The sequence below is a fragment of the Galeopterus variegatus genome, unplaced genomic scaffold, assembly GCF_000696425.1.
Source record: "Galeopterus variegatus unplaced genomic scaffold, G_variegatus-3.0.2 Scaffold1832, whole genome shotgun sequence".
NCBI classification, from domain to species: domain Eukaryota; kingdom Metazoa; phylum Chordata; class Mammalia; order Dermoptera; family Cynocephalidae; genus Galeopterus; species Galeopterus variegatus.
The window spans coordinates 184,815-199,848 of NW_007727943.1; the positions used below are offsets into that span (position 1 = coordinate 184,815).

Genomic DNA, 15,034 nt, shown 5'->3' on the forward strand with positions numbered 1-15,034 from the left:
TCCAAATGATCTTGCTCTCCCCGTCCTGCAACATCCCATCATTTAAAAGCTCCTGTAAGTCACCTGGCCATGTCTCTCCTATCCCTTCCACTTCTACTGCTGCTGCTGTGTGGGGTGGACTCTCTCTCTCTGTGACACACACACACACACACACACACACACACACACACACACACACACACACACACATTGCCTCCCAACTGGCATCCCAACCTTCAAAGGCTATTCACAGCAACTGAATTTAGCAAAATTATTTCTTTCTCCTCATTCTTGTCATTTAGTGATTTTTATTGCTAACCACAAAACATGAGGAATTTAAGAATCTACAGGTATACTAGAAACCCAGTGTAGCTAAAGCCTGCCCCAGCTTTAATCCTCCTGGGGAAGAGGGGAGCTGTTCTGTTACAGGCCAGCTGCTCCTGACTAGCATCCAAAAGTGAGCCATCTAAGGCTATTAGCTGCTGAAAGGTCAGTGAGATCTGTGTGATCTACTAGGGTGGCCACTAGCAATTTAAATGTAAGTTTACATTTAAATTTAAACCAATGACAATTAAATAAAATTAGATCAGTTTCTCAGCCACACTGACCCCAGTGTAAGTGCTCATTAGCTCTGTGTGGCTGCACACTGGCAGTGCAGATATAGAACGTTTCCACCACTGCAGAAAGCTCTATAGGATAGCTCTACTCCAGATTCCCAGACTTACATTATGCTTTTTCATTAATTTAATCAGAAGATGTTTAATAAGCTTCTAGAATGTGCCACTGGACTACACCATGGCCAACATCCACATGGTCCCTGTCCTCACGGATTAGTGGGAAAAGAAGAGTCCTTGCAGGTTTTACTCCTTAGAAGTTTGCACCCGGGACTCCGTGTGTCTTCGCTGATCATACTTTTCACCACTCTCAACTGCCTCAAGGTACTTTGGCTTTTCAAGGATACAGAAGCCTCAATCGGTGAAGAGTATGAAGACAGCATCGCCCTCTTCCAGATACCCCAGCATGCTTTTGAAAATGACTTTCCCGATATGAACAGAAGACTGAGGAAGGTGGAGAACAAAAGCAGAGGACTGAAGCAAAATTTACTTCTTCTCTGCCAGAGACTGTTAGACACTCAGTGTGTGGGAACGAACACGAGGGAACCCTGACATTGAGGGAACCTAATGGCACTCCCACTGGCCCTCTAACAAAGTCACCTCGGGTCTTTTCTCTGTTATCGATATGGGAGGCTGTGGACTGCAGCTTCTACTCCACAATTACTCCCAAAATGGCCCTCAGTTTCCAGGCACTGCACGTGGCCTGGGACCCAGAAAGGATGTGCACACTGTCCTGCCCCCCAGCACTCACCTTTGGCAGGCTGAGAATGCAAAGAGAGAAATACCCCTTATAAAAGGGGACTGCAACCTCTCATAGTCACCCAGCTCTGAATTCTAGCAGCAAAGAGAGAAACGCAGCAAAGAATGCAAAGGAATAGGGCTTTTCCTCCAAGGAAGGAACTGAAACTGGATGACAACAGAAGGAATCACATTTGCCCAAGGCTCCTTTGAGAAACTGGAAGTTCTCTGTACACCTTCCTCTCGTCTTCCTGCCTCCCCAGTCTCCTGACTCCTCCGCCGCTCAGGAGAGCGCATCTGGGGGTTCTAAGGCAGCTCTTCCCGACCCTGATGCTACCTGAGATTTCCTTGCTCACCTGGAGCACGGGGGTCCACCATGGCGCACGTGCCCCTGCTCCTCTTCGCTGACCGCTTCCCCACGCGCCTTCCTCCCACCAGCCTCATCGCCCCGACCGCCTGGCATGCAAGCAGTGTCTGTGCAAGGCACACTTACCTGGTGACCCGATGACCTGCGTCAAGAGAAGGTGGAAAGCACAGCGTCTTCCTCACACACGTGCTCGCAGTAGTGCTGGTCGCACCCTCCTGAACGCTTTCCAGGGGCGCACTCAGCACGGGGAGGCACAAGTCCATGCCACCCCTGGCCCAAGTCAGCCAGAAAGTCGGATAAGAAAACAATTTCTTCCCTCTACCACCCCTTCCTTTTCTGTCATTATTTGCCAATTTAGAGGAAGGAGGGACAGGCCAGAGCATCAGGCTGGATGTTAGTCATGTACCGTTTTAGACACTATTTATGCTCATTGAACAGGGGCGAGGCGAGGCAATTTCACGGCTCGCTCATACCACGGTTCCCTCAAGGCTGATGAATCAACCATTCCTTTCGTTTTTACTGCTCATGGTCCCTGCCGCTCATTTGGGCTATTTGTTGGCCTTTTCCCACTTAGACAATAAACCCAACTGCATCTTCTGCACCCCTTTGTTCTGTACGAACTGATGGTGATTAATGGGCCGTGTGTCTGGGAGGACCACTCTACTGGAGAGCATCACTGAGGCCACAGGATGATAAATACGTTGAAAAAAGGAAATTAGTCTCCACTAAAGTGTAGTTGTGACTTTTCCCCCAGAACAAACGGAGCAAAGGAGTCTCTGTCATGATGATGACAGAGAATCTCCCGTTGCATCAGGATTGAAGGCCCTGCCATAGCCGTGGATGGGAAGACTTTATCTATGAGCTTCATTAAAAATATAACGTTTTGTATTGTTTGACTTTTTTCAAAATTCCATCAAGACACCTGTGATCAATAGAATGAAACATATTATCGGCGTTCACATGTTTGATGTACACACTCTTACCGCATTTGTCCCCAGTTTTAAGGCTTTTGTGGCCCTCCAGCACTGCATGTGCTCCTAGCCACTCATTGCACACACGACTTTCTAAAGTAGCGTCATCCAGTGGAGCGTTCAGCAGTGATGGAAATGCTCTATATCTCTCCTCTCCATTGTGGGAGCCACTAGACACATGTGGCTACTGAGCACTTGAAAGGTGGCGAGTGTGACTGAGAAACTAGTCAGCATTTTAATTAATTTAAATTTAAATAGGCACATGTGGCCAGTAGCTACTATATTGAATAGCACAGCTCTCCGAGGTTCTGGTACATCTGTCAAGGCCAAAAAGGGTACCTTGTGATGGACGGTGCTGGGTAATCTCATGCAGGCCTGTTCAGGTGACGCCACCCAAAGAAACCTTACAAATATGCACCTCTGGCAAGCCGCCTTCTCTCAAGGGGTCTCCTCATTCCCCTGTTCCATGTAAGCAGCAGTGCTGTCTAGGAAGAGAATCTTCTCTTAGATTATCAGTCAAGATATTATTATTCATTTCAGAGAAGATGATTTCCCCTATCCCAGCAGTTTTCAGTTTTTTGTTTCTGGTTGCAAATGATTGACTCTGCTGATTGCTGGAAGCTATAACAGGTGACTCACCACCCCCCTGGGCCACCCCACCAGTGACAACACAGGCAGGGGTGGCTTGGCTTCCTTTCTGCTGTTTTTACCGGGCAGCTGCCTGCTCAGAACTCACAGAAGGTCTGCCCCTCACTCAGGCAGAGACACCCAGCCCTCTCCCCGACACTGAGAACTGGTGGGGCCCACCTTTCCCCAAGCCTCCCACGCAGCCCTCCACGGTGAGTATTGCCCTTCCTCCTGTGTTACCTGTGCCCTGGGTTGTGCGCTGCCACGATGGCTTCTATAACCCAGGCTTGCACTCATTTGTTCAGTGGTCACGGGTACCAGGCACTTTGCTAGAAACTTCCAGGGAAGCAAAGGTGAATCGGAGGTGCCTGGCCCAGGCTTCTTGTAGGGTGAGTAATAAGACTCCCTTCTCCACCCACGCACATGAAGCTTAGGTTCAAGGCAGTCTGTGATTGGTACCTTAAAGAAGGGAGAAGCAGGTGCTGGGGACAGGTAACAAGAGGGTGGCCAGCAGCTGAGAAAATGAAGCCTCATGAGGTCTTGGGGCCTGAGAGACTTCCCCATGGAGAGGATTCTTTGCAGCAGTGAAAAATTGGAAATAAGCAAACTTTGTACCAGCAGGTGAATGGTTTAATGAACTGCGGCATATCCAGACACTGGAATACTCGACAGCTATTCAACTGATGATGCGGCACTATGTTGAATTGTTAACTAGAAAGCAAGATGGAAAATTATATGTGTAGTCTGATTTCCTTTCCATTAATTGTGTGTGTGTGTATGTGAGGTTGTGTTATAAAAGAAAATGTCTGAAAGTATGTATCTCAGAAATTTCACAATGGCTAAACTAGGGAAGGGTAGGTGAAGGGTTTTGATTTTCTTCATTATGAATATTTACATTTTGGGAACCTTTTTTCTGCATTGTGAAAATACTCCTTTATGATCAGAAAAAAGCAAAGTTATTTTAACTGACTTGTCAGAGGACACTGGTTTGTCCTTTCAAATACACCCACTCTCTTTAGTTCTTAACTGGGGGGCTGCTGCTGAGTGCTGAACTGGAAATGCCCTGTGGCAACCCGTCTGCAGGAACCTGTCCCCTCACTGACTTTGCTGAATGAGCTTTCTTCTAATATCTGTCTGTCTGTACTGAAGTCCCCTCACGAGAACCCTCTCACAGGCTTGTGCGGGGAGCCCCTGGGCCCAGCGTGGCGACTGCAGGCAGGTGGTGGGTGCCTGACCCAGGTGTGGTGAATGGATGACCTGGTGGATGGCTGCATTCCTGACTCATGTTAGTATCTGACCTACTGGGCTACTGTGAGCATCGGAGGCTGTAGATGAGGCTGATTTTCATGTTGGTTACTTAAGGACAGCAGAGAATACAGAAATAGTGGTTGGACAATATGGATTTTAGGCTAACTTTTCTAATAGGCACTTTTCACTTTTGGAGAATTAGCAGCTCTCTTCCTTTCCTCTTCTGCCAGGCCCCTGCACATCCCCTATGCTTTCTGGCTTTCATGCCTTTGTTGATAATTTTTCCTGCTCTGGAGCAATGTTTTCACCTCTCATTGCATGTCTCCAAGCTCTTCAGCCTTCCTGGGCCAGCAAAAATGTCACCTCCTCAATGAAGCCCTCCTGGATTTTCCCTAGTGCTGAAGATATGACTCCCTCCTCCCAACTCCTACAGTGTCTCATAGCATTTACCATTGTTGGTATTAGCAACCATGACTTACCCACTGCACTTGAATGTGAGTTTTTGAGGACATGGATCATGTCTTACACACTGTTTAAGCCAAGCAAGGGTATCAGGTGCTCAAGGCACATTGAATAAGTGACCTGCGGGATGAAGAATATTTCTATGTTGTCACACAGCTCTCTGCATTCTGCAGAGGGCATTCCCATACAGTGTTGCACTTGACCCTTGCAGCAAGCCCTTGCAGTAGGCTGGGCTATCATCCCCATTTTACAGATGAGGAAACCAAGACTCACTGAGGGCATGTCACTTCTTGTCGAGGTACCACAGGCAGAAAGGGATGGGCCATAGTGCCCATAAGGAGGCCACACTGAGCAGTGATGGGAGAGACCTGGGGCAGTGCTGAGTCAAATGCCTGCTCACATCCCATAGACCGCTGAGAGATCCCTACTTTCAGTGTGTTTTGTCATATGTGGGTTTTTCCCCCTTCGTTTTCCCCTTCTTTTCAGGGGCAAGAAGAATATGAAAGCAAACTCTGAGACTTTGTGACTGGCGAACTAAAATATCTGAAAAGTATTCTGACAAAGATTAAAGAGAAATAGATGGCGAGGTTGTCATGGTATCTTTAGATGGTGGGTCTAGGGAGGGATGTGTTTTGTTTTTACTCCCTTCAAATTTTCTGTGATCCACAAGCACTTTTATGATAGAAGGAGGATAAACCTTTATAAAAAGCTAGTGTGGGATTTCAACGTTGCAAAATGTAGCCTCAGCCTTTCTGTGCTAGTTGCTTCTCATGCTCTCCGGAGCAGGCTGCAAGTTCCTCCTTTGGAGGAGTTTTGTCAGCAGGTGTGCTGAACGGAACAGCACTGGCTTCATTTTTTTAAAAAAGCTGACAAGTTATTTTTATGATAACTTCTCAAATAAAATTTCACACACTTGGTAAAATATGTAAATAGTTTACAAAATCTAAAGAAAAAAATGAAAGTCTCACTTTCCACCAGCCATCATGGTTCAATCTCCTTCTAGAAAATGTTTCAGTATTGATCAGTGGTGGTGTATTCTTTAATATATATATTTTTAAAAGATCATGCAACATAGTCTTCTACACCTTGCATTTTAACCTAGTAATCTTGGTGTCCTCTTTTCTATCAGGGTGAGGTCTATCCTAGTATGTTTATTAACTACATGTAGTTTATTGAATGAATGTATCACAATATTACCAATTGCTGGATATTTAGGTTGCTTCTAGTTCTTTGTTCACCAGAAAATCCTTCAACATACATCCCCATACATGTATCTTTATGTTCTTTTGTGAGAATACCAGTAGGGAAAATTCCCAGCAGATGAACTGCTGAGTCAGAGGTGTTGTGCTTTGTAAATTTGGGCAGATAACATTTTAACCCTCCTAAAAGACCACACTCCCCACAGCAGTGTGAAGGCCTTTCCCTAAACTCTTACCAACATCATTATCACCTAGTGCTATTTTCAACCTGAAAATTGCTATCACTAACTATAATCAAAGCCATTCTTTCTTCTTTTTGTGGCTCTTTTCTTTGGGAATTTTTCTCTGATGTTATTATCTGATTAATATTCAATCTCTTCTTGCAATTAAAAAGGAGGAGATGTAAACCATGGATACTAGAAATATATGAAGTGTTTTCTAACTAATGTCTCAAAAACCAACCTCCCTATTTCCCAAGCTGTAATAAAATTAAATTTGTTGAGTTGGGGTCTTCCAAACTCCACTGGGCATTTTTCATCTGGAAAAACAAATAGTAATTCTCAACCCCAAAGCAGCTGCTTTTCTATTTGCTGGTTGAATTTCCCCCCATCTCAAAACAGAGTCCTTAGGGGGTGTCTTGGTGGCACCTGGAGATGCTGAGTGGAAGTCAATCACTCCAAAGGTCGAAGAGCCCAGAACGATTCAGAAGCACTACCTGGGGAAGGTTCTTGGTTCCTGTGCTTAGGAGAGAAGAGGACAACCTTTCTGAAGAAAACGCATTTCCCATTCAGTTGGGAAATATTTCAAAATAACTATAAAAAGAAGTTGGAAACCAGCTAAATGCCCCACAGAGGGGAATGTTTGAATGACTTGGGGTACAGCCCCCGTCAGAACGCCACGCAGCTGACGTGTTCAAGTGTCTGAGAATATTTAATGAGGGAGGAAATACTCATTATCTGTCAGGTGAAAACAAAAAGAGAGAGAGAGAAGGATTACAAGTGTATGTATGCATAGAAACAAGGCTGGGAAAATAAGAAAAAGTTAAAAGCGGTTATTTTGGGGTGGTAAGATTATGAGTGATTTTGATTTCTTTATTCAGCTTTTATGAATTTGCAAAATTTTCTAAAAAAAAGTGTTACTTTTACAATTAAAAAGTCATAAAGCAAAAATATGATATTTTTAAAGATGAATGCCAGCATTTTTTCCCAGCACTCAGAGGGCTACAGTGAAATTCTGTTTATGCCCAGGCAGCTGGTGTGAGCCATGGCCTGTGGCTGAAGTTGCTCATATTTATTTCAGACTCAGCCCTTTTCCAGGGATCAGTTTCCAAGGCATGTTTTCCTTTTGCTTTTCTTTACAATTTATTTTTGTAACTCTTATTTGGATCTAATTTTAAACTTACTGAAAAGTCAAGAACTGTGTAAGGACGGCCCATGAACCCTTTACCCAAACCATTGTCTTCACTTTGCCCCAGTGGCCTTATTATTCTCTCTCTCTATATATATGAATATGTTTTTATGTATGCACATATTTTTCCGAGTCATTTGAGGATGTGCTGAGGACATTGTGCTCTTTTATCCCCACATGACTCAGGGGACAGTTCCTAAGAACAAGGACATTCTCCTATATAACCACGATGCAGTTAGCAAGATCAGGAATTTAACACTGATACAGACAGTACTATGATCTAGTTCACAGCTCATATTAAGATGTCCTTGATTTCCCAATAATGTCCTTTAGAATTATTTTTCCCCACTCCAGGGTCCAATCCAGGTTCTTGCATTGAGTCTAGTTGTCATGTTTCTTTAGTCTCCTTTAATCTGGGACAGTTCTCAGTCTTTGTGTCACTTGACCTTGATCTTTTTGAAGAATATTGGCCAGTTACTTTGTAGAAGTTCCCTCATTTTGGGTGTGTCTGATGTTTTTTGTTAGGATAAGGATGCTGTGTCCTCCCTCCTCAGTGCACGTTTCTAGGATGAATGTGACATCGGTTTGCTCTCCTGTTGGTGGTGCTGGGTTTGAAGACTGGCTTATCTCGGTATCCTCTAGCTTTCTGCACAGTAACGTTACTATTCTTTCAGTTGTATTTAATATGTAATTTTGGGGGAGAGCTTTTGAGACAAGTTCACACTGATCCCTAATTCCTCTACAAGAGCACAAGGCACTCCCAGGCACTTCTGAGAAGCTGCTGGCAGAACGGCCACGAGGAGGAAGTTCTGGCTGCCTCCCTCCTCCCCTGCTGACAGCCAGACATGACTCTGAGGCGTGAAGAAAACCAGAATGTTTTCATCGTACCTTGTTTTTCCCCCTTCACTTTAACAGCTTTATTTGATGTCCAACTACAACAAAATGCAAACATTTAATGTGCAGAATGTATGTTCTGACATAAATATAGACCTGTTAAATCATCACACAATCAGTACGGTGGACACACTTATCACCCGTGAGCTTTCCACATGCACCTCTGTACCCCGCCAGTCCCCTGCCCTCCCTTTCTCTCTTATCAGGACATCACTAATCTGCTTTTGTCGCTATAGATTAGTTCACCTTATCTAGAATTTTACATAAGTGCAGTTGTACAGTGTGTACTTTTTTTGGTCTGGCTTCCTTACTTAGCATAATTAGTTTGATATCTGTCCATGTTGCTGTGTGAATCAATTATTCATTTATTATTCCATCGTATGGATATTCCATAGTTTACTTATCCATTCAGTACTGATTTGAGCTGTTTTCAGTTTTTGGCCTTTACAAATAAAGCTGCTATGAATATTCCTGTACCAGTCTTTGTGGGGACACATGTTTGCATTTTTCTTAGGTAAATTCTTAGGATCACATGATAAGTGTATGTTTAACTTTTTATGAAACTGACAAACTGTGTTCCAAAGTGGTTGTACCACACGTTGTGTACTGAAAACCACTGTTCTTTCAGAAAAGCTGGGTGGGTCATGATGCTGGTATGGAAAGGAAACTAACAGGTTAGGGTTGGATTTAGGAAGGAGAATATTTCTTCTAGAACCTTGGGGTGTGGATCTGGACATGTTTCTTTGAAATATACTCACTAAGGGTATGAAAGGAAATGTTCCACTCAGGCACAGACCCCTCCTGAAGGGAGTCAAGCTGTTGTTTATTTGGTTTGATAGGGATGGGTTTTAAAGAGATTCAAAACACATGAAAATGACAACCCAGGTTTATTTCAGTCAGTTCTGAGGCACCGTGCATTCGGGAAGTAGACCTTTCTTGTAGTACACAAACTTAGGACTTCCTCTTTCTGTTGGAGTCAGGGTAGAGAGGAGCAAGGTAGCAATCACTGTCCTGTTATCTTTAGCAAGTCCCTTAGTTGCTAGAATATGGGCAGGGAAGCCATTCGGCAAAACAGAACCTGACAGAGAAGTTGAGTCAAGAGAGAACAAGTAAAAAGGACCGGGTGGGAAAAATTAAAAATCTCTCTCACTGTTCCTCATCCACGGATGGAAGATGCACTAATTATTGTCCAAGTAAAAAGAAGACAAATGCTAGAATCAGGTGACTATCCGAGTCAAAGCAGTATATGATGAATTCAAAGGAGAGGTTTCTTTCTTTTCTATGTTAGCAAGATGATTCTGAAATCTAGAACATTTGTCTTGATATCAGTATACCATGGACCTTAACTCTAGCCTGGGTCCCCCCCCCCCACAAGGATGAACAGATTTAATATTCAGTCTCTGTTTTTGGTATTTGGTTGTTACTGTGCATTGACAAGCCAGTCCCCTCTTTTATTTATTTATTTTTTTGTTGTATCTTTGTCTGGTTGTGTTAGGAAGGTGATGCTGGCCTCATAGAATGAGTTTGGGAGAGGGGCCTCCGTTTCAATTTTTTGGAATAGTCTGAAGAGAATTGATATTAATTCCTCTTTAAAGGTCTGGTAGAATTCAGCAGTGTTGCCATCCGGTCCTGGGCTTTTCTTTGTTGGGAGACCGCTGGTTACTGCTTCAGTCTCATTGCTTGTTATTGGTCTGTTCAGGTTTTCTGTTTCATCTTGGTTCAATCTTGGTAGTTTTAAGTGTCCAGAAATTTATCCATTTCTTCCAGGTTTTCAAATTTGTTGGCATATAGCTATTTGTTATAGTCTCTAATGATTCTTTGTATTTCTGTGGTATCAGTTGTAATGTCTCCTTTTTCATTTCTGATTTTTGTTATTTGAGTCTTGTATTTTTTTTGTTTACCTAGATAATGTTTGTCTATCTTGTTTATTTTCTCAAAAAAACAACTTTTTGTTTCATAGATTTTTTTGTGTCATTTTCTGGGTCTCTATATCAATTAGTGCTGCTCTGATCTTAATTATTTCTTTTCATCTACTAACTTTGGGATTGGATTGTACCTGTTTTTCTAGTTCGTTGAGGTGTAGCATTAGGTTGTTTATTTGAAATCTTTCTTTTTTTGCTGTAATTGTTTATTACAATAAACTTCCCTCTTAGTGCTGCTTTTGCAGTATCGTACAGGTTTTGGTATGATGTGTCTTCCTCTTTTATTTTTGCCCTCTCCTTCTAGAAGCAGGTTTGCATCTGACCCACCATGACACCCACGGAATTCACAGTGAGTACAGCCATGCACCCCCCTCCTAAAATGCACTCTTAGCTTCCCTTTTTGGGGGATGTGGGAAGAAATCTGTTGTGGGGGAAGGGTTTCTCCGTGTGGTTTCTCAGGGTAAGATCTCTGCCGAGCAATGCCTATGACCAGGTAGGTTGCTGCCCAGCATGGTGGGCTCTGCAAACGCAAAGAGCCAGGCATGCTTTGGGATTGTTGTGAAGGCAGAGGAAAATGCAATTTTAGGTTTTATTAATAGCTAAGGGTTTTTGTGATGTTTAAATAGGATGGACTTAGTTCTGTGTGTTGGTTCTGAAACTCAAACAAAGGAGGGTAGGAAAAAATCCATTAATTTGTTCTTACAAGCCCCATGGTGGGCACATTAGCTGTATTTCTTGCATAACATTAAGTAAGCCTTACAAAAACCACATAATGCTGTATATTTCTCTGAAAGTGACCAAGAGCATAACAAAAATTAGTGAATCAAATTATTCTCCAGGGACTCATTTTTTCTTTTACAGCCAAATGTTATTTGTAAGTATAGAATCAAATCAAATTCCTGTGCTTTTGTTATATTCATAAATGTCTTACAAAAATATCTAAGGGCTTCAGTTTTGCTTTTCTCAATGGGAGAGACTGAGTTTTACATGTAGATAATTGAAATCAAGCCTTTTTAGTGGGGCTAACCAACTGCCCTTCCCAGCACAGTGCTAGTTTCCATGATCTATGGAGAGTGGTGGTTGAAATAGTTTGTCAACTAAATTATTTATGAAATGCTTATGATTCTTTAGCATTACATATACGTAGATACATGGTTGTACGTACATCCATAACCATGCAAAAGGTAATTAATTTGGTCTTGGTGATGTAATGAGGTAAGTCCTCTTTTTCTGACAAGAATTAGACCCTTTAGTTTCTCCTGCATTAGAATTCACCTTTCAATCTCCGAGGCTGTGGAAACAGAACTAGTTTGGGTCAGCAGAGCCAGGGGTGCTTCTGAGGCTGGCAGTCATTTGGTTCTGTCATTTGGGATCTTGGAAAATAGCCAAACTCTGCAAAGCAGCCCCAAATAAAAAGAAAAATAGACCTTCTGTGGTCAGAGGAGCCCAGCACCTTCCAAATGAGAAACAGATGGGACCTCTGTGGCCCTGGCTCCCATGTTTAGTGGAAAGTAGCCATGACATACTATGGCCACCTTTCTGAGGACGTGCTGTGCCAGTCACCACTCGGGGTCCCACATTCCTTCAGCCTAACCCTGTTTACAGATGAGCAAACTGAGGCAGGGGGAGTTGGTTGAGGGTTCGAGGCCTCATAGCAAATTGGAGGAGGAGCCCTCGAGGGGTGCTCTCCGTGCTCCCAGCTCCACTGGGTTGCTTGTGGGCAAGTGTCAAAGGAACTGGAATCCAGGTCTCATTGTTTGGATTTAATACTTTCTCAAATGCAGGGACAGAGTGCTCTGGCAGCAGATGTCTGCCAATGTCCACTGCTGACAACAAATTCATTTCCTTCCCTGCCTCCCTCTCCTGGTCCCTTCTCTTGTCCTATCTCCACCATCCCCGTGTGCCCATCTCAGAGCTAAGGCACAATGGGTGACACAGCCTCGTGGGGCAGTCTTTGCCCTTCTTCTGTCTACTCCCCAGAGGTGGGAATGAAGGGTCTGGAGCTGGCCAAGCTTTGCAGAGACTATATGAGTCAGAGAGGGAGGCCTTGGAAAGCTCTGGAGACTTTCTTCTTGCTCCAGCAGCTGCACACGTGTGATGCTCGGACTGTTGCTTCTGAGCCCAGGCCCCCTGAGGAAGGAGGACACTCCTGGCTGGGAGCAACAGCCTGTGGGCTCAGAGCCTCACCAGGGAAACAGCAGGCAGGACAGGCGCCTTGCGCAGGCTGTGCACTGAGGTTTGTTTACATTTACGGGGAGATTTTCAAAGAATCCTGAGATCCGAAGAATATTTACCCATCAGGCAGGAGCAAAACCATGAGTGTGAGTCATGACACAGGATGTGTTCGTCCAGGACTCCTCTTGTGGTCTGGACAAAAGTGATATAAATTCAGACTTTTCGTGCCCACTCCTCTCCCCTGCTGCTCCTGCACGTCCTCCTCGGGCCCCGCTCCATACCGTCCTCCGTCACTAGCCCAGAATCCGCCTCCACCCAGCAACCCCGTCAGGTCTGACACAGCAAAGTGACGCAAGCCTCCCGCCCGCCCTCCCCTCTAGTGTTCCCTTGGGGAACCGAAGCCATCTCGATCTGGTCCCTCTGCCAAGTGTGGCCCTTTATCCCCCTTGCCTCCCTCTTCCTCCCTTCTCTGTCCACCTCCTCACACATGTCCTTAAGCCCCACCCGCGATGCTCTCCGCCACCCGGTGCCGCTGCAGCAGGAGCGAGGGGCTGAGAGACCCAGCGAGACCCTCGGGGGCTTTGTCTGTGAGGCTGTTTGCTGTTTGCTTCTTAGACTTGGAGTCAGACACATGCAAGAGTCTATTGAAACTATTTCACCAAGAAACCCCCAAACAAACAAACAAACAAAAGCACCTCCTCAAAAGCAAAGTTTCACGCTTACTCGTCATGTGGATGCAGTCTATACTTGCTCTTCTGCATGGTGTTACTGATGTTCCTCCAGAACGTCATCCTCCCGACCTCTTAAATCTTCCACGATCCCCAGGTTTGGGTCTCAGTGCTCTTCACACTCTTCCTTCTCTCCTAGAAGTTCTTCCTTTTGCTCAAAGTCCACTCAAACCCCACCTCTTGCAGATGACATTCCCCGTGGGGCCGTGACGATGCCTGGCTCCCACGTCCAGCATTGGCAGAATTCTCCTGGCAGCTTCACTAAAATATGTGTCACCCGTGAGGTCTGTCCTCTGAAAGAGAATGGGTTTCCAGACAATGGCCAAGGCCAGAAGAGAAATCTTTGAATGTAAACTGAGACTCGATGAATCAGGCCTGGGGACTCATTGTATATAAAATGGAGAGAGTTTTCCTCACTCTTCGCAGTAGTGGGCCATTTCCAGCTGTCCTGTCCTGAAGAGCCATCTCCAGAGTCCTGCCTGCTGGGTCTTTCTTTTTGTGAAAGGATTTTCTTTTGGTGACACACCAGAGGTGGAGTCAGGACTAGATTTCAGATTTTTCCAGGTGTAGTCCAAGTTACCTTGGGTGGTCCTCCTCGGGGTCCCCTGCTGCTTCCTGCCATCCAGGGCTTAAATCAGACGGATTCCTGGTGTGAGCTTCAGCAGTCAGGAGACAGCAGCCTCCCACTGTCTACCGACCTACTCAATGTGCCCTGACATCTAATAAGCACCCCATAAATACACACAACAGGTTCCATGTTCACAGAAGTTTAGGAAACATTGTTAAACAAAATACAACAGCTTCTAAAGGACTTCTCAGACAGAGCCTTTACTATGCTAATGTGCAATTAAAATGAAACAAGTTCTGCAGGACTTTTCAGAGCCTTTAATGTGCTCAGGAGTATTGTGAATTTCAAAGAAGATGATATAATATGCAGAGATTCTCAACTCTTTAACCACTAGTGTTCCACCCAAAATATAGTCTGGGAAATGCTAGCCCAATCTATTAGAAACGGATGGAAATTATAATGTACATAGCCAGGGACAACCAAGCTAATAGAAGGTAGAGGATATTTTATTATTTCTATATGAGTATTTAAATACACAAACTAAATATTTATCCTTAAGTATTTATTAATATTAACTATTTAAAATAAAAGCCTACTGTGGATTTGAGGTCACTTCTAGTTCAAACGCATCCAGATGAGTTGAACTATTGCACTTGCCGAGGAGAAGTAAAGGTAGAGATCAGATTTGGCAGGGAATGTCCTTCAGGATAAGGGAGTGAGAGCTGCTAGTCCCTGCTGGAATTTCGGAGGCCTAATGGGATCCTGGGAGGGGGGCTGGTGGGAAGCGAGAGCGTTTGAGGATCTGTGGGTGGAGGCTTTGGAATGAGTGAGGCAGGTATGGCACTGACTCTCACCTGTACCCACAACACACGCCTCCATCCTGCAACCTGCTTCCTTCATTCCCTCCCACCCCAGCTTTGACTCTGGGGCTCGCGTCTCAGGGTCTCATCTCCAGCCCTTATTTCCTCTCTCCCTAGCAGGGGTTCTAGGATGGCTTCTGGGCCAGGAACCCACAGAAAGTGTAAGGGAGGTGCGTGTGTGTGTGCACGTGTGTCTAGACATGCACGTGTACGTATATATATATATGTGCATGTTAGCACGAGCATGTGCATATGTGCACGTTAGCATGAGTGTG

The 15,034-nt window shown here is 44.6% G+C and overlaps 1 protein-coding gene across 1 annotated transcript in view; it reads left to right on the forward strand.

Annotated features, from left to right (window-relative positions):
* Window positions 1-10,733: 10,733 nt before the first annotated feature.
* Window positions 10,734-15,034, forward strand: part of CCR9 (chemokine (C-C motif) receptor 9) — a 6,636-nt gene continuing 2,335 nt past the window's right edge. Inside the window, exon 1 of the mRNA XM_008579210.1 lies at window positions 10,734-10,777. Coding sequence (XP_008577432.1) covers window positions 10,757-10,777 — 21 coding nt within the window. The 5' untranslated portion in view covers window positions 10,734-10,756. The remainder of the gene's footprint in view (window positions 10,778-15,034) is intronic.